A 25,218-nucleotide genomic window follows, 5' to 3' on the forward strand; every position below is an offset into this window, starting at 1 on the left:
ACTTAGAGTCATTGCATACTTTTAACACTGCCTGCATTCTCCAGTTGCGTGTGAACCAGGACGAACCCATGGACGAGTATCTGGCCCACCTAGAGGAGGCTCAGGCTGGAGAAGAGGACCGGGCAAGTCTGGGCCTGTTGCTGGGACCTGGTTTACCCTGCAAAGAGCAGATGAGAACAAATGTCATCAATGAGATTATGAGCACAGAGAGAGACTACATCAAGCACCTGAAAGACATCTGTGAGGTTTGCATTGAAATTGATTGGTGTTTTACTTGGGACATATCTGTTCGAGCTTCATCTAGAAATCGATTTCTAGATGAGGAACTTTGTCTGCTTAACTCTCTTGTATGTCTCCAATATATCTGCCAACCCTCTAAATGTCTAAATTCTCCCGTAGTTTCATTGACCATCTCATTTTGCCATTTTTCTCATCCCATTATTTGCTTGACCAGCTCGAACTTTATTGTGAATGACTGTATTACACCTGTTCTGAGTGTCAACACACACTCCCCACAGTATTTAACCTGCAGCCTGATTCAAGTCAAGGGTGCATGATAATGTATACACAGGTTACATCCTTCGATTCATTTTCTTTACCGCTTGTACAAGCTCCAGCACCTGAGTGTCACTGAGCTTAGCCCAACTGTTAATGCATAAGAGGCCTGAGGATTGATCACAGGGCTGACAAATAAGGACAAACTGTCATTTACATTCACATTAATATCTATGAAATGTAGATATTTATGAGTAAATCATGTCTTTGGACTGTGGGCAGAGTACAGACCAGCACAGGGACTTGCTGAATGAATTACAACCCTCTCTTAGCTTTTGTTGTTGCCTCTTTTTTTTAAGAGCAAGACTTTAAAACGTGCAATATTTTGTAATAAAAAAAAAAGACAAACAATGCTTCTTTATTAAAGTGTACAACAAGCCAGAGTCACATTTTCAACAGACATGTCATCTTCCAGGTCAGAACTTTAATGTAAGAATTCAGTTCAGTTCAGTTTTATTTATACATCAAACTAGATTCGCCTCAAGACCCTTTACAATGTGCAACAGAGACCCTACAATAATACAGGAGCCCCAAAGATCAAGCACTTGGCAACAGTGGGAAGGTAAAACTCCCTTTTAAAAGGAAGAAACCTCCCTCATGGAGGGGGCGGCCAGTTTGGTTTGAGGAGAGGGAGACAGGACCAAAGACACCCTGTGGAAGAGAAGGTTAATACTCCAAGAATGCAAAATTCCACCAAAGCACTCACTCCCTGGGCACTATTTACTTTGGCTTTGTATACATTTATGAGTTTTCTGGCTCTTTCCTTTAACGACAAATCTATCTATTTATGTATATATATATATATATATATATATATATTAGGGGTGCAACGATACACAAAATTCACGGTTCGGTTCGATACTTTGGTGTCACGGTTCGATATTTTTTCGATACAAAAAAAATGTTCATGCCTTTTTAATTTGTCATTTATTAAAATTATAAATATATATTTTAACTCAAAAGTACAGTTTTTAAATTTAACCCTAACCCTTGTGCGTGTTTTTTATTTTGACAGCGAATGCGCACCTGCGGACCACTTATGTGCAGCCCTGGTTAATTAGCTCGTCATATTGCAGCCCCAGAAATTCTTTTGTCCATGAAACCATAAAGCTGCACTTTCTTTTTGCCTTATAGTCTGATTTGTCATAACTTCTCCGTTTTGTGGTAAGCTTTTCTTTGGCTGTCACTTCTTCACCCTGACCTGTCTTATTTGGCTCAGCAGAACTAAAATATATATATCTGTCTGTGAAGGTTCTCAGTCATCCAGGTCATCGTAGTCAAATATAAATCCTGCTGCTTTTACACAGGCACTCACATAAGCTCAGCGATTCTCTGCGCGATCAACCTCTCACATGTTTAAGCTGCGGGAGATTTCACTTGTCATGTTTGCATAGTAAGCTAACGATTAATAAGACGATGTCAGAGGAATTGGTGCACAAATTATCATCACTCACAGATCAGTGCTGTCGCTCTCTATACACAGTTCGCACGATTGCAAAGTGAAAGCAAAAAACAAGCGCAAATTCAAACGCGATTTCAATATGTCACATATTGACAGTGGCTCACCGATGCCAATGACATAATTACCCAGCTACATTTCTGAAAGAATGCAAAAGCATTGACATATATTTTTCCTTCCTACAATAGCCCGACGGGAAAAATCGCTAGCCCTGGGACATCGGGCTAGCGATATTGCGAGCCCTGTATCTGATTGAGGAATACAGGGCTAGCGAGAATTTAATTTTCATCACGTTTCTCCTCGTACGTTCACGGCTCCTTTTGCTCACGTTAAAATGCTGCTGCAGAGGAAATTTAATCACCACGTTTACAGAGAAATGGCTCTTTCCAAAATAAAAGCTATACTATACGCTTCTTCTGGGCTATATTCTCAGCAGCATATTAAACATATCAGGTCCCCATAAGGAGAATCATGTGCTAACGGCTGTCTAAATGACTCGGCTAAAGTTAGTAGCATGCTTGTTGTTTTTGTCTTTGCACTAGGATGATGTCGGCGTAAATGTGCAGTCATATTCGTTGTGTTCCCACTAGTGCTTTCAGGTTAATCTCGTTGAAATGACCTTAACGCCACAACACGGCAAATCTCCGTTAACGAGCTACCGCCGATCGCCCCGTGCATGGGGCTAGACGGCCAACACGTTAACGCACTAACTGCGCTAACACACTAGCTCCCACCCATGTAATTGAGCATTGCGTGGCACATCCAACATACTGTTTTACTTTAGTCCATGAGCGCTTACCTTCAGGGTCATACGTCACATGAAAACCAAAATAGTTCCAAACGCCAGATCTGAATGAGGGTGAGGGAGGTTCAATTTGCCATGTTGCAAGGAGAGCTTAGCTTCTGTCTCACTAGCTTGCCCTGCGCTCTTCCTTCTGACTATGCTGTCTGTGTTGAGTGCTCAGTGGATCTGCGCTCGACAGTGCAGCCTAGGCGGAGTAGTTGAACGCAGATCCACTGAGCGCTCAACACAGACAGCATCGTCAGAAGGAAAGTTGATAAAATAAATTACAAATTTTGTATTGTTCGATAGATATGCGTACCGAACCGAAAGCACTGTATCGAACGGTTCAATATCGATACGAATATCGTTGCACCCATATATATATATATATATATATATATATATATATATATATATATATATATATACACACACACAGTGGGGCAAAAAAGTATTTAGTCAGTTCCCCCACTTAAAATATAGCCTCTGTAGAAATTATCCACACCCTCACTTACCTTAACTGCACTACTGTATAGCTCTGTGTAAACAATCATTCAGTACATACGATAATTTTTAACCCTACAACTGTTTACAACTTGCACAGTTCCCATTTCTGTATAGCTGTATATCTCAGATTCCTGTAAAGTTATTTATTTCATATTCTGTATAGTTTTTCATATTTATATCCTGTCCATATCCTGTACATAGCTTGTACTCACTACAGCCTGTACATACTTATAGTTATAGAATATTCACAACATACTTCATACCGTGTACATTATAACATAATAGACCCATTTCTGTAATATACTTACATATCTATATTATTGCTAATATATATATTGTAATATATCTATATCACTAAAGCACTTCTGGATGGATGCAAACTGCATTTCGTTGCCCTGTACCTGTGCATGTGCAATGACAATAAAGTTGAATTCTATTCTATTCTATTAAAATGATGACAGAGGTCAGTAATTTGCACCAGAGGTACACTTCAACTGTGAGAGACAGAATGTGAAAATAAATCCATGAATCCACATGGTAGGATTTGTAAAGAATTTATTGGTAAATCAGGGTGGAAAATAAGTATTTGGTCAATAACAAAAATACAACTCAATACTTTGTAACATAACCTTTGTTGGCAATAACAGAGGTCAAACGTTTACTATAGGTCTTTACCAGGTTTGCACACACAGTAGCTGGTATTTTGGCCCATTCCTCCATGCAGATCTTCTCGAGAGCAGTGATGTTTTGGGGCTGTCGCCGAGCAACACGGACTTTCAACTCCCGCCACAGATTTTCTATGGGGTTGAGGTCTGGAGACTGGCTAGGCCACTCCAGGACTTTCAAATGCTTCTTACGGAGCCACTCCTTTGTTGCCCGGGCGGTGTGTTTTGGATCATTGTCATGTTGGAAGACCCAGCCTCGTTTCATCTTCAAAGTTCTCACTGATGGAAGGAGGTTTTGGCTCAAAATCTCACGATACATGGCCCCATTCATTCTGTCCTTAACACGGATCAGTCGTCCTGTCCCCTTGGCAGAAAAACAGCCCCATAGCATGATGTTTCCACCCCCATGCTTCACAGTAGGTATGGTGTTCTTGGGATGCAACTCCGTATTCTTCTTCCTCCAAACACGACGAGTTGAGTTTATACCAAAAAGTTCTACTTTGGTTTCATCTGACCACATGACATTCTCCCAATCCTCTGCTGTATCATCCATGTGCTCTCTGGCAAACTTCAGACGGGCCTGGACATGCACTGGCTTCAGCAGCGGAACACGTCTGGCACTGCGGGATTTGATTCCCTGCCGTTGTAGTGTGTTACTGATGGTGACCTTTGTTACTTTGGTCCCAGCTCTCTGCAGGTCATTCACCAGGTCCCCCCGTGTGGTTCTGGGATCTTTGCTCACCGTTCTCATGATCATTTTGACCCCACGGGATGAGATCTTGCGTGGAGCCCCAGATCGAGGGAGATTATCAGTGGTCTTGTATGCCTTCCATTTTCTGATGATTGCTCCCACAGTTGATTTTTTCACACCAAGCTGCTTGCCTATTGTAGATTCACTCTTCCCAGTCTGGTGCAGGTCTACAATACTTTTCCTGGTGTCCTTCGAAAGCTCTTTGGTCTTGGCCATGGCGGAGTTTGGAGTCTGACTGTTTGAGGCTGTGGACAGGTGTCTTTTATACAGATGATGAGTTCAAACAGGTGCCATTCATACAGGTAACGAGTGGGGGACAGAAAAGCTTCTTACAGAAGACGTTACAGGTCTGTGAGAGCCAGAGATTTTCCTTGTTTGAGGTGACCAAATACTTATTTTCCACCCTGATTTACGAATAAATTCTTTACAAATCCTACCATGTGAATTCGTGGATTTTTTTTTTCACATTCTGTCTCTCACAGTTGAAGTGTACCTCTGGTGAAAATTACTGACCTCTGTCATCATTTTAAGTGGGGGAACTTGCACAATCGGTGGCTGACTAAATACTTTTTTGCCTCACTGTATGTATATATATATATATATATATATATATATATATATATATATATATATATATATATATATATATATATACATATATATATATATATATATATATACATATATATATTTATATAGATATTTAATTCTTTTTTTTGAAAATGGATTGTTAAATTAACTTACGTTATAATTTTTTTGGGGGACAATTTATTGCTTAAAATGGAATTTCAGGTTTTCATTATTTATAATTGCCATATACCAGTTTCATTGCCTAAATCTTGCCAATAAAAGCAAAAGTAACAGAATTAATTTTTAAATACAAAAAGACATTTTAGGAAAGTTTGACCTTATTAGATCTCCAGGACAATATTAAATTATATTGAAGAAATTTTCAAAATGTGATGATGCCAGCATCAGCTCAGTTTCAATTCAGTTGTATTTATATTGCGCCAAATCACAGCAACAGTTGTCTCACTTGCAACATCACTGGTATGCACTGAGTTACACTACGTTCTTCTTTTAGAAGGGTTCAGTTTTTGATTAGCAAAACATTCACCAACGGTTATACTTTATCTCACCAGTTTAATTTCACATAGCAGTAGTTTTGCATATACACTTTCATAACAAGTTTTAAAAACCACTTTTCCATTTCTCACACCCATCTGCACTTACACAAAGGACAATTTACATCTAAATGTTGGCAAGTATACTCCTAAATTTCATAAACTTCATTCTTATTACTACTGAAATGATAACACTCTGGCCCATTTTGATTGGGGGGGGGGGGGGGGGGGGGTGAGCATGCACATAATGAGAACCAACATAAGCCCAGAGGCCCCAAGTGGCTGCAACCAACAGCAAAGACCAAGCTGCATTGGACAGCAGCATGCTGAGCAAAAAAGCACATTGGACGTTCTCCACCAGCGCCCAAGGCCCCCCAGCAAGATCCTGTCAGTGATTCTAAGTCCCTTTATTTGGCCCCCAAACCTGACCTGCATGTAGGAAAAAGAACTTTGGAAATCTGTCCTCCGGCATCAGGAAATCTGGGCCTGAACTCTGAGATAGTCTGAAATGTACAAATGACCAAATTCAAACCAAGTGGAAAAATGAGAGAGAACAGTTAGTCTGTGAACACACTGTGCTCTGTGTATGTTTGACATCTAAAATCAGCAGGTTTTCCTCCTGTCTCTGCCCCTCAGGGTTACATCAAACAGTGCCGCAAAAGGACAGACATGTTCACTGAAGAGCAGCTTCGTACCATCTTTGGGAATATCGAAGAGATCTACCGATTCCAAAGGAAGTTCCTCAAAGGTCTCGAGCAGAAGTTCAACAAGGAGCAGCCACATCTGAGTGAGATTGGTTGCTGCTTCCTTGAACATGTAAGCTGAATCAAAAAACAACAAAAAATCTTCAACTGGTTTTCTTAAAACCTTTAGAAAACCAGTTAACCCACACACACACTTCTGCTTTCAGTCCTTCTGAGTTGTCCATTTCATAGTGCTTATATTACACCTACATTTTTTTGCCTGATTAATTGAAAATGCTTTATGATGTTTCATGACAGGTCTGAGAGGTGTTTTCAGTCACATATTAAACACTCTTCCCACACCATTCTCTCACCTCTAGCCCGACTTGTTGTTGTCTGTGTTCAGCAAACAGATTTCCAGATCTATTCAGAGTATTGCAACAACCACCCCAATGCCTGCATCCAACTCTCCAAGTTGATGAAGGTCAACAAGTATGTATTCTTCTTTGAGGCTTGCCGACTGCTTCAGAAGATGATTGACATATCTTTGGATGGTTTTTTGCTGACTCCAGTTCAGAAGATCTGCAAGTACCCGCTGCAGCTGGCAGAACTGCTCAAATATACCAACCCTCAGCACAGGTGACTGTAAGCTCTTTGACAAACTGTCAGAATTTAAGTGCTCCCGAGCTAGCGAGGGTCCAGTTGGCTCCTCTCTATGACATACATTTCATCAGTAGACGAATCCAAAAATCCATGCAGACAGTCACATGCTTTTCTGTGTCAGGCCACCAACAAAGCTTTTCTCCAAATGAAAGCGCTAAAATAGCTTAATGATGGCTTTTTCTCGATTTCAACAGTTGCCCGTGTGCACATGTGAGTATAACAGAATAACAGAATCACAAGTGGTGATATTTCAGAATTTAAGATTTCCTAAAGACTTAACCAGGGCATCACGTGGTCAGATGCAGTTATCTGAAGTTTTAAGTTTACACACTCTTTGGGTTTCATCTTCATTCTTAAGAGTGATGCAGCATTAAATCTTAGTGGGATATTCAGACATACACAGATTGAGGGAAAAAAAGAGCCTCTGCCTTAAACTGAATTTCAAACAATGATTGCCTACAGCGAGAAGGAAAAACTCCCTTTTAACAGGAAGACCTCTTAAATATTCAGACGTGTGGCTGAACCAGGCTCAGGGAGGAACATATAGAGACAAGGGGTCACGGAAACTTCCATAAAAGGAAAACAAGAATAATATATTAGTATGAGATGGATTCTGTGCGGAGAATTGCATGTCTACCTGCAGGTGTTCCAGTTTCTTTCTAGTCCAATTTCATGCATGTTAGGTTAATGGTCATTCTAAATTGTCCATAGACAAGGCAGATACACAAAAGTGCCCAATAAACAGAATACAACCTGTTTTGTAAGCCTAAAAAAATGTCCATAAAACATAACACAAATCTAATGAGGAAAATGTGAAAGTTAAAAAAGTAAGCTAGCAACTACAGCACAGGAAACTGAGAAGAAGCATTCAGGAACAAGCTAGGGTGAGAGGAACTGAGGCACTGACAAAGAATAAGGGGAATACAGGAATGAGAAATACACAGTAGGGTGATGGGCAGTGAGGAAACACCTGGGAAACACAGCTCAACTAAATCAGAATAATCACAAATCATGGGGGAAGGAAAATTAAACACCAAACAGAAGAGATGACTAACAAAGTAAAACACGAAGTACGAACAACAGACGTCTAACAAACAAACTTGACAACAGGATACAAGGAAAGCAGGAATGGTCACTAAACCAAAACTAAAGAACTTAACTATAACACAAGGAGAATCTAAAACTAAGAATAAGAGCTACAAAGAAAAGAATACTGTGACAAGGACCACAACACTGACCGTGTTTATTTTCTCTTTATTTACGTGGCACACTACTGACAGTTTCTTGTCGTTCGGTTCAGCACCCACGCGTGCAGCTTTCAGCTGCGCTATGACACTCCTCCCCACTCTCAGCTCCGGCTTCACTATATCACGAAGGAAGAGAGAGAGCTCATTAACTAAACTCCACGCACCTGTCCCACCTCCCCGGCACTGCCCCTTGAGCTCACTGCACCACCCCTGCCCTGCAGCTGAGCCAGGGACCACACCTCCGCCAGAAATACAAAAGCCATACGTATCAGTAGAATCTCAAATACAGAACATCAAACTCGGGCCAACACCCCAGAGTCCATGACAGTGAATCTTCAAGATGGACTTGTCAGGCAGGAGGAAGAAAGATTGATGTAGTGAAGGAAGACATGCAGAGGATTAGTGTGACAGATGAGGATGTATGAACTGAGATGGAGGTGAACAAACTACTGAGAGGTGGGCAACTCCAGGCCTCGAGGGCCGGTGTCCTGCAGGTTTTAGACGTGTCCTTGATCCAACACAGCTGATTGAAATGGCTAAATCCTCAACATGTTTTGAAGTTCTCCAGAGGCCTGGTGATGAACTCATCATGTGATTCAGGTGTGTTGACCCAGGGTGAGATCTAAAACCTGCAGGACACCGGCCCTCGGGGCCTGGAGTTGCCCACCACTGCCCTAGAGGGAGGAGTGCCCAAAAGAAAGTCTAAAGCACTGCAGCATCAGTATGACTAGAAGAGCACAATATAAATGCAAGTGCATCACCTTAAATGTCCCAAAAATGTGCAAATACATTATTTCATTATAGCTGGTCACTGTATTTTATCAGCATTTATCTAAATCGATTGATTGATTTTTGCCTTTACTGTTCATTCTTTGCACAGTGCAATGAGTGACGAGTAAAGCAAGGGAAGAAAGAGTGTGTGGGAATGACATGCAGGTAATGGGCCGCAGCAGAACCAATCCAAGGCTCTGCAGTTTAGCGCCAGGCTGTTCTGATGACCTATAGCAACACCCTCCAGTAAACCCCCAAAACTCCATCCCCGTAGAGACTGTGTCTGCTCCCATACAAGCAAAATCCAAACCAAAATCGGCAAACAACCATCCATCCATCCATCCGTCCGTCCATCCATCTGTCCATCCATCTGTCCATCTGTCCATCCGTCCATCCATCCATCCGTCCGTCCATCCATCCATCCATCCATCCATTCATCCATCCATCCATCCATCCGTCCATCCATCCATCACTGTTAAAGATGAATTAAAACTCTATTTATCCTTGTCCACTCTAACTGGACAAGTCAAAAAACAGTTTTAGTTGTTATCCATGTTTATCTGATGTCTCTGACTTTTTTGTCAGGTTCAGTGCCCAGCCAAATAATTGTTGTAAGTCCATCCATTTATATGTTGAAATGACACTGCATTTAACTTAACTTAAACACATAACTCATAGGCTGGAGAGGATATTGTGCCTTTGGAAGACCTTAATTTGACCTGGAATATCTGTCTTTTGCTTTACATAGCAATACTATAGTTTAGGATCCCTGGGTCTGTTTCATCATATGTTTTGTTTGTTGGACTTTTGAATCAACATTGTATTGTGTTTTGAGAAAAGTATTCTGGATTTATCTGGATTTGTTCGTGCCTTTGATGTTCCCCCCGTGCTTCCTGGGTTATTGTCTATATTTCTAGTTCTCAGTCCTCGTTCATTCTCAGTTCCCTTCTGTGTCGAGGTTGTCTTAGTCTCTCCGTGTCCCTCACTCTCTCTGTGTTGTTTTTCCTGTTTTATTTTGTCAGCCCCTTGTCTCGTGCATGTTATGTTCAGTTTTGCTCCCCCTATCTCGTCTGTTTGCTTCAGCTGTGTTCCCATGTGTCTCCACTTCCCCTGACCACCCTCCTGTGTTTATCTGGTGTCAGTTCCCCTTTGTCCCTTATCAGAGTGTCCTGTTATGTTCTGGTTTCTGTCGTTCCAAGTTTAGTTTTTCAATAGTTCCCATTTACACTTGGACTTTTGCCTTTGTTTTGTACCTGTTCCATCGGTTTAATAAAGGGCTCGCTTCTGTTAAAACCTCCGCCTGCCTCTGTGTGCTCATCACACACAATCCAACACTCTGAAGGAAAAGTCTTCTGTAGAGCTGGGACATCTTACTATTTGTCAATGATAGGTTTCTTTTTAACACTTTTTCCAGGCTGACAAAGAGTCAGAGCTCTGCTGAATGGAGTCTTCCTTTAGACTTTAATAGTAAAGACTAGTAATGATTATTATTTTTCTAACAATTAGAGTAAATTTCACACCCTTCCCAAGGATGTACCAGTAAATACAACAGCTTTAATAGCTGCTTATATTGACTTTCTCTAACATGTAAACATGTCTCTTAGAACTCATTCCTACAAGACTGCTCTAAGTCTGATCATTAAGTGATAGCCCAACTTTAAATATGATTAATTTACTTCTAAACTGAGATTTGTTTTTTTAATTTGGCCGCAGGAATCTTAAAAACATTTTGTCTAACCAGATACTGGACTTACCTTGGCCTCTAGCAGCGCTTTGAGGAACCTGTGTCATTTTTTAATCAGGCCATGTCCTTGACTGTACACATAACTACTTTTATGTATTTGTGCAATATCACTAGAACATTCTGTCTCAGAATGCTGAAAAGTCAGTTCATGCATTTATTGCTTCTAGTGTTAACTACTGAAAATCCAGTATTATCTCCCTGAAAAGCCTTCAGCTGAAACAGAAGGCTGGAGGGACTAAGAAGATAAACCATATTTCTCCCACATTCTCCCCATGGGCTCTCTGTAAATCCCCCAATTTAACAACCTTCTCCTTACATACAAAATGTTGAATAATCATCTTATCTTAAAGACCTCATAATACCATACTATCATAATTCAGAGTTGGGGGGAATGGGATATCAGTAGCTCACAGTCTGGGTTTAGGAGACAGACACTATTTGTACTTTTAGATTAGGTCTAAAACTTTCCTTTTTATAAAGCGTATAGGTAGGGCTGGATCACGTGACACTGAATCATCCCTTAGATATGCTGAAATAGGTTTAGGCTACTGGGGGGTTCCCGTGATTCACTGACCATTTCTTCTTCATTCACTCTCTGTGGCTTTATACACAGCGGATTCATTCATGAAAGATTCAGTCAGTCATTAGTAACTATGACTCTGTGTCTCTCTGCTCACTTCTCTAACCCCTCACTCCCAAGCTGGTCACGGCAGATGGCTGGCCCTCCCCTCAGCCTGGTTCCACCTGAGATTTTTCCCACTCAAAGGGAGCTTCTCCTTCCCACTGTTGAAAAATGCTTGCTCATGGGGGCTCATTTGATTGTTGGGATTTTCTTTCTAACATTGTAGGGTCTTTATCACCCTACAGTATAAAAGGCCTTGAGGTGACTTTTGTTGTGAATTGGCACTTTATAAATTAAATTCGATTGAACGGAAATAAAATGGTGCATTTGTTAAATATATTTTGTGAAGTGAGGCACAGAAGGTTTACAGTTACTTCACTCTAAGGTGACCTCTGATAAATTAGTTGGTTTTTCTGTCTGAAAAGACTAACAGACACGGCATTTTAGTTTGTGCAGTTTGGGGTTTTTTTCTACAGAAAGCCCCATTTTCTGACAGGTTGTCCGAAACCACACTATACTGTAACTGTAACACGACGCCCTGTTCAACAACTCAGTGATTGCTTTAATGGTTGTTTAATAATGGAGTTCTGCAGCATGGCGGATGCATCAGTTGTGCTTCACAGAAAATATAAAGAGTGTGTTATGGAATCACCACAAATACTTACTTTATAATCCAAATGCATGTCACTCTCTAAACTTTAGGGACTACAAAGATGTGGAGGCAGCTTTGAATGCCATGAAGAATGTTGCCAGGCTTATAAATGAGAGAAAACGGCGCCTTGAGAACATCGACAAGATCGCTCAGTGGCAGAGCTCCATTGAGGATTTTGAGGTTTGTAATGAAGCATCTTTTTTCTAACATTTCTCCAACACTTACTATTAACTGCAGCATGTCTGAGAAGCACCTAATAGCTGCATGTGTGCTTTAAACCTTACAGGGTGAAGATGTCCTCAGCAGAAGCTCTGAGCTCATCTTTTCAGGAGAGCTGACCAAGCTATCCCTGCCTCAGGCTAAGAGTCAACAGAGAATGTTTTTCCTTTTTGACCATCAGATGGTGTACTGTAAAAAGGTGCCCTTTTTTTCTACTATGGATGTCATTTTGTGAGGTACTGATAAAAGCATGTGGCAAGAATCACCCTAAGTGCCAGGAGAAAGGGGCATCAGTGTATATGTACAAAAGAAAAGGTTATCCATGGTTGTGTATCAGGTGTTATTTATATAGCGCCAAAACACAACAACAGTTCCCTCAAGGTGTCTGTGTAAGGTAATACTAATGTGTCAAGCTAATAGGCTTAATTTGTATTCTAAATACAAATACATTTCTATAATTTTCTAATAATAATTCACTTTATTCCACAAGAAGAAGACAGTTTGGTCAGTGGAAGAAGAAAAATGGTGGTATTTATGTACTGAGATGGATCATTAACTGAATTGTCAAGGTTTGTTTGGTGCAGGACTCAATCGCAGGACTCCAAAACTCTAAAACTAGTGAAAAATGAAAAAATTTATTTAAAGGGGCATATATACATTAGAGATGGCACGATACCACTTTTTTATGTCCAATACCGATACCGATATCATAAATTTGGATATCTGCCGATACCGATATGAATCCGATATAGTGTTTTTTAATCAACAAAACAGTTTTTTAAATATCTTGCTGCATTTTGTATAGGTTCATACTCAAGTTTAAAACAACAACTACACTAAAGCTATTCTGTTATACCTGTATGCAAAAAAAAAATAATTCATAGTTCAGCAATACTGATCAATCTAATAAACTTAAACCTACACCATCCTCCCTATTCTGGTATTTTAAAGAGTACTTAGCATAAATATTAAGCAACCTAACTAATAGGGTTCCAACTCCCAGCAACAACAAAAATAAATAAATAAAAAATAGGGAACCACCCCTCACGCTCCACCTCATGATGCTTAATCAACGTAATCAACCTTAATTTGATGCAGTGTGAAAAAAAATGCACAGAAATCAATTATTTTTCAAGAAATATTAAATAGATTCAACATCTTTCTTCAACAAAATTGCAGACTGCACAGATGGTACCTTCCCAAAGGAAAAAGTACTATAGCTTACTAGGGTATATTAGACTTAATAGTTACTATATACAGTAATTGACTTCTATTCATTTTACATCAAATTAAAACTTTGGGTGTCAGATAATTATTTATTAAAAGCTCGACATTTTAAATGAGAATAAGAAAGAAAAGTATGTCTTTGTGCCCCCTTTTCCCTGTTAATGCCCTATCGGCCCCCCTGGCTAAACTTTGCTAGATCCGCCCCTGCACAGTTACCAGCGTCAGCTACGTAGAAAAAGATCCTGGTGTAGAAAGTAATATTAAATACATTCTAACAACAGCTGATCAAGCTTAAACGTGCTGCTGTTGTTCAGCCGCTGGTTTCCTCTTTCTGGTGCAAAGTGGGCCAAAAACAAACAAGAGAGACGGACTCGCGACAGAAAAGCTGATCAGCTGATCGTTAAGCAGTTTCATGATTGAAGTAGCAGCAGGAGAGGCAGTCGCTCCATATATCGTTTGTTAAGCTTAACGCAGGAATGCTTTACAAACATTCAGAGATGGACTTACACACTTGCTTTACTTCTCTCGGGATAACTTTGTCGGAGATGAAATGCCGGGTTGCTAGCGAAGCTCCACATGCTATCCAGACCACCGACAGGTCCCGCATGCCACAGCCGCTCTATCACGTGATGCATACTGCTCCGACGTGCTAACGTTCTGAGGTGAGTTACGGCGTGTTTCAAGTTTTGTGAGGTGCTTTCGTGATATTTAATGGATCGGATTACATTTTTTATTTGTCTCCGATATCCGATCCAGTAATTTAGGTCAGTATCGGACCGATACCGATACGTAATATCGGATCGGTCCATCTCTAATATACATATGCACAGTGAATAATGGGAAGAGGGCTCCAGTTCCTTGTTCAGCCTGTCTGTCTGACCATTGGTTTGGGGGTGATAACCTGATGAAAGACTGACCTGGGCACATATGGTGAAGCAGAATTCCTTCCATACCTTTGACGTGAACTGAGGTCCACGGTTGGAGACGACATCTGAAGGGATTGTATGCAGGTGGAACAAGTGATCCATCAGCAGCTGGTCCATCTTGAGTGCTGTGGGGAGCTGCAAAATGTGCTGCTTTGGAAAAGCAATCAATAATAGACAGAATTACCATGTTTCCTGGTGAAGGTGGAAGGCCTGTCAAAACATCCAGGGCGATGTGTGATCAAGAGGGCCTGGGGTTGGTAGCGGTTGGAGCAGGCCCGCCGGAGGAGAGGTCAGTGATTTATTTTGGGGATAGATGGTGCAGGCTTTTACATACTCTCGGGCATCTTGAGCTAAAGTCACCAGAACAGGCTCCCAGGAACGAGATGGTGCGTTGGATTCCAGGATGACACGAGAATCATGCCCATTGGAGCACCTGGGCCTGCACGGATGAAGGGACATAGAGCCGGTCCGGGGGTCCTGTCCCAGGATCAGGTTCGGTATGCTGCCATACCGCTGACTCAATTTCCCAGGGGAGTCCTCCTATTACACAGCCCCTAGGAAAGGCCAGTGTTTCCACTTGAGCCTCCTCAGAAGGTGAAAACTGGTGTGATAAAGCATCTAGCTTGACGTTTTGGGACCCAGGCCAGTAGGTAATTGAGAAACTGAACCTGACCCACCTGGCTTGGCGCGCGTTAAGCCGTTTTGCTGACTGAAGGTAGGCGAGGTTCTTGTGGTCTATCCACACAGTGAAAGGCTGTGCTGTTCCCTCAAGCCATTACCGCCACTCCTCCATCACCAACTTGATATCCAGTAGCTCTCTGTCGCCAACGTCGTAATTTTGTTCTGTGAACACATGGATGGAGTTTACCTTCAGTCTGTTGACTAAGTTCCACCTCCACGGAAGGGTCAGGTGCGATTCAGCTGGGTGAGAATGGGCACCAAAGTGAAAGGTTGCTTCACGTGAGCAAAAACCTCACGGGCTGCCTGCCCCCACTGAAACAGGACCTTTGGAGAGGTGAGGTGAGACAATTTTACTGAAGTCGTGAATGAAGCGACGATAGACATTTGCAAACCCCAGGAATCGTTGAAGCTGTTTGCAGTTTGGTGGTGTGGACCACTCCAAGACCGCTTGGACTTTTACTGGATCCGGTCTCAGATTTTCCTGTTTAATAATGGAAGAGAGGAAGCCCTTCTCAGCTTCAACAAACAGACGGTTCTCCAGCAGCCTCTGCAACACTAGTTTTACATGCCGTTCATGCTCCACCACTGACCTGGAGAAGATGAGGATATCATCTAGGTAGACAAAAACAAAGTGGTTGATGAAGTCTCTGAGAATGTCATTAACAATGGCCTGGAAGACTGCCAGAACGTTTGTTAACCCAAACAGCATGACAAGATACTCAAATTGCCCCAAATGAGTGTTGAAGGCCATCTTCCACTCGTTCCCCTCCCTTATGCGAAACAAATGGTACGCATTGCGGAGGTCCAGTTTACTGAAGATTGTCATTCCTTGGAGAAGCTCAAACGCAGAAGTCAACAAAGGCAACGGGCATTTTTTTTAAACAGTTATTGTGTTCAAACCCCGATAATTAATGCAAGGTCTTACAGACTTGTCTTTCTTTTCCACGAAGAAAAATCCTGCCCCTAAAGGAGAGGAAGATGGCTGAATTATCCAAGCAACAAGTGAGTTGGTAATGTATTCCTCCATGGCCTCCCTTTCTGGCTGGGACAGGCTTTAGAGTCGACTGGTTGGCAATGGTGCCCAGATAGCAAGTCAATAGCGCAATCATTGGGCCTGTGTGGAGGCACGATCCTTATTAAATACCTCAGCCAGTTCATGATAAACCGAAGGAACAGCAGCTAGGTTCGGAGGTGTTGGCGGAGGTGATGCTGGAAAGAGGAGAGACGGAGGTGGTAGATCTGGGCGACCGTAGCTCAGGGGGTTGGGAAACTCATCTGTAACCAGAAGGTCGCCGGTTCGATCCCCCTGCTCTCTCTCGGTGGCTGTGGCTCAGCTACTGATCGGAAGGTTGGTGGTTCGATCCTAGGCTTCCCCAGTCTGCATGTCAAGTGTCCTTGGGCAAGATACTAACCCCAAATTGCCCTCCAATGCGTTCATCGGAGTGTGACTGTGTGTGAATGTAGATTAGTTTGCACTTGCGTTTAGAAGTGCTTGCATGAGTGGGTGTGAATGAGGCATGTTGCATACGGCGCTTTGAGTACTCTGGGAGAGAAAAGCGCTATATAAGAATTAGTCCATTTACCATCTCTGTCCTGGTCATTTTGTCCTTGGGCAAGACACTTCACCTACCACCTACTGGTGTTGGTCAGAGGGGCCGATGGCGCAATATGGCAGCCTCGCTGTCCACCAGTGTGTGAATGCGAGTGTGAGTGAATAGTGGAATTGTAAAGCGCTTTGGGTGCCTAGAAAAGCGCTATATAAATGCAATCCATTATTATTATTATCATTATTGTTTTATTATTGGAAAGCACTTTGGTCAACTTTGTTGTTTTTAAAAGTGCTATATAAATAAAGTTGGATTGGATTGGATTATCTTAGGCATGTCATGTGGCATTCCTCCCTCCATCTAGAAATGCAGCCATTTCTCCAGTCAGTGAGTGGGGTTGTGTTGTAACAGCCAGGGATAGCCAAGAACCAGATGGGTTAGTGGAGCCTTAAAAACAAACAAACTGATTAACTCAGAATGATATCCGGAATGATGTTATCAGTTCAGTAATGTGGGTGACGTCTGGTAAACGCTAACCATTCAGGGAGGAGGTTCGTAGAGCATGAGGCAGTGGCTCAACAGTTAAGCCTAGTTTCTTAGCAAGGGAAAAGTCAATAAAACTCTGTTCGGCGCCGAAGTCAATTAATGGAGTGAGTGGGTGGAGGCGTGAGCGGTTAGCTCACAAATTCATTAAACTGTAGGCTGGACGACCTCTAATTATCTCTTTCTAAATTCAGATTATGCCGAAGTTTTTATATTCTGCCTTAAAAATCATAGAAATGTGATGCCATGGTCCTCCAGTCCTCCTGTGTTGGCTCACTCGGCAGCAGAGACCTGCAAATGGATCTCAGAGAGTTACTGAAAGAGAGATTGCTGAGGAAAGAAAATACTGTGGTGGAGCCATGGGCCTCGCTAACTGGAAATCCCTTTGCTTTGCTTCTGACTTTGTCTTGTAAACTTTTCTCCTGAGCCCTGTGTATTGAGTCCAATCTACATCACGTGTCTAACCAGTTACTTGTCCTGGTTACTGGAGGCCAAGATAATGCCGTCCAGATTATATCCTGTAATGCACATTATTAAGCAAATAGTAAGGACTGCTTTGCACAGTACCTCTAAAATTAGGATCATCCTATCTCAGAGTGATATAAAAAAACATTTCATGCATTTATGACATCTAGGCCAGACTATTGTAATACTTTATTTTTCAGGTTGTAGTGATCAAAAATCCTACAGTGAGATCTCTGACATGGACTAAAGAGACCATATTTTTAGCTATTAAATCAAGAGCCAAAGTTAAATTACTCCTCATATACAAAGTCTTGAATAATCAAGCCCCATCTCATCTTAAACACCAAATTTTACCATATATCACCCCAAATGAGCACTTTGTTTCCTATTCTACTCTGGGAGCCACAAGTCGCCACAAGTCTGAAAGCAGAGCTTTTAGCTGTCAGGTCCCTCTCCTATATTAACCAGCACCCAGTTTGGATTCAGGAGGCAGCCCCTCTTTGTACTTCTCACTTTTCTTTTTTTTTTTATAAAGCTTTATAACATTTGTTTCGGGTCACTTGATCCAGCCTCTCTCTTAAATATGCAGCAATAGGCTCAGGCTACTGCTAAGGCTCTCCATGATGCTATGAACATTTCCTTTTCACTCCCTGTTTATACACCACTTTGCATTCAGTCATTACGTCTTGATGCATGCTCAATCATCCAGGTAAGTAAATCTCCAAAAGTTGATTCTGTTCATCAGGACGTAGCGTTTATTGGGAGAAACGTTTCGTCACTCATCCAGGTGACTTCTTCAGTCTAAGCAAACTGAAGGGTTTCCCCAATCTTATAAACAGGACATTTACATAATGACTGAAACCAGCCCACTGAAGGAACAATGGGATGGGAGGTCAGTTCCTTCATCGTGATTATGCAAATTCTCATGACTATTGATCAACAACCACTGATCAATGGCCATGAGTCCCATTCACAGAGAGTTGGGGAATGGCTGCAATCACAGCATTGTAAGATGGTGACAGATGTACCCTTAGGCCCCCTCCTCGATTCAGAGATGGTCTTTCCCTTTTCATGTAAATGGCCTCCTTGACTCCGCCCTCAAACCAGCGTTCCTCCCTGTCCAGGATGTTACATCCTCATCATTGAAAGAGTGTCCACTGGCCTGTAGGTAAATAGACTGCAGAGTCCTGGCCTGACGAGGTAGCTCTTCTGTGTTGTGCCGTCCTCTTTGGTTGTTTGGTTTCCCCGATGTATAAATCCTGCCAATCCTCCTGCACTTAACAGCGTACACTATGTTACTCTGTTTGTGTCGGGGGACCCGATCCTTGGGGTGGATCAGTTTTTGCCGCAACATGTTTTGGGGTTTAAAGGTCACAGATACGTGGTGTTTAGAGAAAATGCGTCTCAGCTGTTCCGATACTCCTGACACGTACGGGATCACTACAGGTTTTCGCTTAGGCAGCGGTTGTCCTTCTCTCCTGGATCAGCTGGAGGTTTCTTTAGGAGCCTTTCCAGCTCTGACAAAAGTCCAGCTGGGATAACCACATTTACTCAGGGCCTTCTTGATGTTCTTCTGCCTCCCTGGCTGCTGTGTCAGTGGGGATGGTGTTCGCTCTGTGTTATAGCGTCCTGATGACACCCAGTTTGTGCTCCAGTCGATGATGAGTGTCAAACCTTAGATACTGATCCGTATGTGAAGGTTTACGGTACACGTCAGCTTTTAGATGTCCTCCATTACTGATGGAAATCTCACAGTCTAAGAAGGCTAACCTGCCACTGTTCATATCCTCCCTGGTGAATTTGATGTGTCGGTCCACCGAGTTAATGTGATCCGTGAATTGTGGTACATCCTGAGATTTGATTTTCACCCAGGTGTCATCCACATACCTGAACCAATGGCTTGGTGGTGTTCCAGGGTAGGATAGCAAAGCCCTCTTTTCCACTTCTTCCGTGTACAAATTGGCCACGATGGGTGAAACTGGGAGCCCATGGCACCCATGTTTCTGCCTGTAGTACTGACCCTTGTATGTGAAGTAGGTGGAATTCACACACAGTTCAAACACACTTGGTCGATGCTGAGAGTGTTGTTTTGTTGTTTTTATATTGTTGTTTCGAATTGCTGTTTCTGTGGCTGTGATCAGCTCCACTAGCGGGATTTGTCTCACCATGACAGCAAAATTCAACCCTTTAGCAAGGATGTTTTCTCTGTTTGGGTGAGCTGTCTGTCAGACAAATTTTTCACCCACTTGTCTACATCTTCGGTGTTGCATCGTTCCCTCTTCTGGCCATTGAGTACACTCTCCGTATTTCGCTGTGGTTTCCGATGTACAACAAGTAAGTCAAACTTCATTTGTTGCCTGGTCTGCTCTCATCTAAAAGCATTGTCAGTCTCTGTCGGATCCGCTCCTCTTGAGATTTTAGCACGTCGATGGTAAAATTTGTCTGCCTCACCCATTCATTAAGCAGCTGGTGTGGTGCCTTCTGGAGGATTTTTGTTGCCTGGAAGCCTTTAACTGAAAAGCTCATTTGCAGACTTTTAGGAGTAATCCTGTTTTGTCTGCATCTGAGGCTGAATCTCAGGTGGTTCCTGTAATCCGCCATCTTACGTGCTGTTTGCTCATACTGACGAGCAAGCTTTAGGCAGTCCGTGCCAAAGTGGGAAAAAGGCTCTGATTAAATGTTGTTATCCCAGCTGGACATTTGTCAAAGCTGGGAAGACGCCTAAAGAAAGATCCAGCCGATCCAGGAGAGAACTGCTGACTATGGTACTCATGGCCATTGATCAGTGGGCTTTGATCACTGGTTGTTGATCAATGGTCATGAGAATTTGCATAATTATGATGAAGGAACTGCCCTCCCAGCCCATTGTTCCTTCAGTGGGCTGGTTTCAGTCATTATGCAAATGTACTGTTTATAAGATTGAAACCTGCAGTCAGCTGAGACTGAAGAAGTCACTTGGATTAGTGACGAAACGCTTCTCCCACTGAAAACGCTACGTCCAGATGAACAGAATCAACCTTTGAACATTCAGTCATTTGTTATTATTTACCTCAGGACTAAAGACATGCAGTGGAAGTGAACCAGTCTCCCTCCTCTTACTCCAAACAGGTCACAGCCGTTGGCGGCTCCTTCCTGAGCCTGATTCTGTCAGAGGTTTCTTCCTGTTAAAAGGGAGTTTGTCCTTTCTGCTGTTGCCAAGTGGTTGCTCATGGGGGGTGATGTGATTGTTAGGGTTTTCTCTTGGGCTGTTGAGAACTGTTGAGGTGACACAGTGCTAAACAAAAAAAACTAAACAAAACAAACCTGTATGCTTTCATTTACTTTTCTTTTTACTCTTGTTCAAAACAAATCCTTCTTTAAATCTGCTGTCCATTATTGTTGCAGGACCTCCTGCGCCGAGACATGCTTTACTACAAGGGCCGGATTGACATGGACCACATGGAAGTAATAGATCTGGAGGATGGTAAGGAGAAAGACTTCAACATCAGCGTAAAAAATGCTCTGAAACTGCGCTCGCTAACTGGTGATGAAGTCCACCTCCTATGTGCTAAGAAGCCTGAGCAGAAAGAGCGCTGGCTCCGGGCCTTTACTGATGAGAGGAGGCAGGTCCAGCAAGACCGCGAGACAGGTCAGACATGTGCTCAGTTTGTCTTCATATGAATGGATGCTAAAACATTTGGATGATAATAATGGTGGCAATCCAAGTTTGTTGCAGCACTGTCGTGGCACATGCATTAAACAGATACAGACGTTGTAAACTTTCACAGAATTCTGATTTTTAAATTCATTTTGTCAAGGACATTTTCTGTCAGCTGATTTGAATGCTGTCGGTCTGGTGTCCTTACGAATAAACCTGTTGTTTTTATTTTCTTTTTGTCAGGGTTCACTCTCACAGAGGTCCAGAAGAAACAGGCCATGTTGAATGCCTGCAAAAGCCATCCAGCTGGGAAACCCAAAGGTATGCACCAATCAATTTATCGTAGAGTAACTTGGGGTTCAATATCTTGCCCAAGGATACTGTGCAGACTGGAGATGGGAGCAGCCAGGGATTAAACCTTCCAATTAGTAAATGACCTGCTCTACCTACACGACTGCAGTGGACAGCAGTGGAACTGAGCAAAGGGGTAAAAAAGTGGCCCATAGATGATAACGAATCGAAACGCCTGGCAGTACACACTTTGTGATCTGCTGCCATGTGCGTATGTCAACAGATTATGTGTATATCTAATATTTTTCTTGTTTCACCTGTTTGGCTCTTTGTAGAAGTCTCCCTGTCATTCATAGCCGCTCACTTTAGTTTATACTGAACTTTTACCAAGTTAGATTTAAACAACAAATGCAATCTCAGACCCTCATAATGAAACCCTTCCTTGTTTCCTAATGCATATCCTATTTTCATCTCCGTAATATTAACCGCCTTCGTCCCTCACTCACTCCAAACAGTACTGCCATACTTGTCAATGCTCTTGTCACATCCCGTTTAGATTACTGTAATTCTCTTCTCTACGGTGTACCTCATAAATCCACCTGCTCGCCTGACTACCATGGGACTCGAGCCTTTAGCTGTTCTGCTCCAAGACTTTGGATGCACTTCCACCAGATCACGAACTCTCTCACCACTTTTAAATCACGTCACAAAACCCATCTATTCAAAACTGCATACAATTGATTCGGGCTTAGTCCACTTTTACGTTGCTCAGCTTTTATACTTGCTTTTATACTTTCATGCTTTTTTTTCTCTTATGTCTATATTTTATTTTGCCATGTTTTATTATATTGTATTGTTGCTATTGTTCTTGTGCTATTGTAAGGTGACCTTGAGGGTCTTAAGGGCACCTATAAATAAAATGTATTATTATTGTATTATAAGTAATGATCTGTTGTTCGTCTTCTCCTCAGCGGTGTCCAGACCTTATTATGACTTCCTCCTGAGGCAGAAACACCCCTCTCTCCCCTCTGCTTTGCCCCAGCAGCAGGTCTTTATGCTGGCTGAGCCCAAGCGCAAGACCTCCACCTTCTGGCACAACATTGGCAGACTGACGCCCTTCAAGAAGTAAAAAAACTGTAAGGAAAAAAAAGCCTTGGAGAAAAGGAACAGAGAAGGAGAAAGAGTCTCTGTTCGTGCCTGAATAGACCGTTTTTAACCCTTCCTCTCTTTAATTCCTACACATAATATCCTCTAATTATTGATTTATTGTATAGATATGAATTGAATATGTTATCTTTTGAAAGCACTTTATATGTTGGTTAACAATCAGACATGGGAATGGTCCTCTAGAGACAATGAGTCAGATAGGTAGAGTAAACTCTTGGTTCACTTATAAATAGACCTTGAATCAAGCACTGATTGGAACTAAAACTACTACTGTACTGCTACTGTAATAGTACTGTACTACTATTGTACTAGTACTGTACTAGTACTGTACTGCTGCAGGTGAGCGTGGGACTCCTGACTGTGCTGTCTCTGTGAAGACGTTGCCTGTCAACAAAACCTTGTTTATTTTCACTCTTCTGTTGCTTCATGATTTGACAGATGCCAAGTGTTTGTAGTGCCAGATGATCTGTTTTTATATTTGTTCCTTGTCTGCTTATGAAGAGACAACATTTCTTGTTTCCATGTACAGAAATATGATTTCAGCTATGTTTTGTTTCGTGATTATGATCCACCGGGATTTGGTTTTGTACTTCTCTGGTGTAATGTGCAAACTCCTGACGAATATCAAACGCAGCCCAAAGACAAATTGGCTCAGCACATGTTCTCGGCTGTTCTGGCTCCACGGTCTGAACCTCGACGACACCTGATACCTGCTGTGTCAACGAAAGTACGCAACTCGCTCGATTTTCTTTTTCTTTCTGTTCTTTGTTGAAGTGCCATTTGAAGTGTGTCATGGATGCTTTACAATGACATGCATGGATGTGCTTAAAAGAAATACTGTGAGGAATATTTTTTTATCTCTGAAGAGCCCTGCTATATTTAACCTGATTGCTGGTTAAAGCTGGTTTCATTGTGCAGCCATGCTGACAGCATCTCTCTGTCTCACAAACACACATTCTTTTATCTACCTGTATTCACTATTCCTGCTCTGTGTATCTGATTTCCAGTATAATCTCATGTCAGATCAGTGCAGCCCGGCGATATTGCTCTGTAAGTGCATTTAGTGAAATGTACTCCTTACTCCTTTCTGTTCAAAAATTAAACGTTCCTAAAATGACTCATGTCGCTTCAACTTGGGGTGATTTTTACTTTGTTTCATGCCACTCTTTTTGGAGTTTCACTTCTTTAACGAAAAACCATGTGTACGCTAACATGGAGTACAAGCTAACATTTTCACTTTATAGATTAAAAAACCTGCTATCAAGTCTGTATTACTTTGCTTTTCATACCGTTCAAAGGGAGATTGCTTTGAAAATTGATACAGTTCACACTTAATGTAGTTACACTGCACAACTTATAATTAAAGGTTGTGGGAAGCACAGACTATACAGTGGGGCAAAAAAGTATTTAGTCAGCCACCGATTGTGCAAGTTCCCCCACCTAAAATGATGACAGAGGTCAGTAATTTGCACCAGAGGTACACTTCAACTGTGAGAGACAGAATGTGAAAAAAAAATCCACAAATTCACATGGTAGGATTTGTAAAGAATTTATTCGTAAATTAGGGTGGAAAATAAGTATTTGGTCACCTCAAACAAGGAAAATCTCTGGCTCTCACAGACCTGTAACGTCTTCTGTAAGAAGCTTTTCTGTTCCCCACTCGTTACCTGTATGAATGGCACCTGTTTGAACCCATCATCTGTATAAAAGACACCTGTCCACAGCCTCAAACAGTCAGACTCCAAACTCCGCCATGGCCAAGACCAAAGAGCTTTGGAAGGACACCAGGAAAAGTATTGTAGACCTGCACCAGACTGGGAAGAGTGAATCTACAATAGGCAAGCAGCTTGGTGTGAAAAAATCAACTGTGGGAGCAATCATCAGAAAATGGAAGACATACAAGACCACTGATAATCTCCCTCGATCTGGGGCTCCACGCAAGATCTCATCCCGTGGGGTCAAAATGATCATGAGAACGGTGAGCAAAGATCCCAGAACCACACGGGGGGACCTGGTGAATGACCTGCAGAGAGCTGGGACCAAAGTAACAAAGGTCACCATCAGTAACACACTACAACGGCAGGGAATCAAATCCCGCAGTGCCAGACGTGTTCCGCTGCTGAAGCCAGTGCATGTCCAGGCCCGTCTGAAGTTTGCCAGAGAGCACATGGATGATACAGCAGAGGATTGGGAGAATGTCATGTGGTCAGATGAAACCAAAGTAGAACTTTGTGGTATAAACTCAACTCGTCGTGTTTGGAGGAAGAAGAATACTGAGTTGCATCCCA

General features: G+C 42.1%; 1 protein-coding gene across 2 annotated transcripts in view; it reads left to right on the forward strand.

The window, feature by feature from the left end:
- The window catches only part of arhgef4 (Rho guanine nucleotide exchange factor (GEF) 4), a 66,999-nt gene extending 42,952 nt beyond the window's left edge, over positions 1 to 24,047 (forward strand). For both annotated transcript variants that reach the window (XM_085467390.1, XM_085467391.1), the window contains 8 exons: positions 45 to 245; positions 6,482 to 6,661; positions 6,935 to 7,167; positions 12,278 to 12,407; positions 12,514 to 12,645; positions 21,220 to 21,463; positions 21,716 to 21,793; positions 22,735 to 24,047. In XM_085467390.1, coding sequence (XP_085323516.1) covers positions 45 to 245; positions 6,482 to 6,661; positions 6,935 to 7,167; positions 12,278 to 12,407; positions 12,514 to 12,645; positions 21,220 to 21,463; positions 21,716 to 21,793; positions 22,735 to 22,892 — 1,356 coding nt within the window. In that variant the 3' untranslated portion in view covers positions 22,893 to 24,047. The remainder of the gene's footprint in view (positions 1 to 44; positions 246 to 6,481; positions 6,662 to 6,934; positions 7,168 to 12,277; positions 12,408 to 12,513; positions 12,646 to 21,219; positions 21,464 to 21,715; positions 21,794 to 22,734) is intronic.
- The last annotated feature ends 1,171 nt before the right edge of the window (positions 24,048 to 25,218 follow it).

Source organism: Copadichromis virginalis, linkage group LG9 (assembly GCF_057382275.1).
Source record: "Copadichromis virginalis isolate Kocher_CV1m ecotype Utaka linkage group LG9, C_Virginalis_male_GT1.1, whole genome shotgun sequence".
NCBI classification, from domain to species: domain Eukaryota; kingdom Metazoa; phylum Chordata; class Actinopteri; order Cichliformes; family Cichlidae; genus Copadichromis; species Copadichromis virginalis.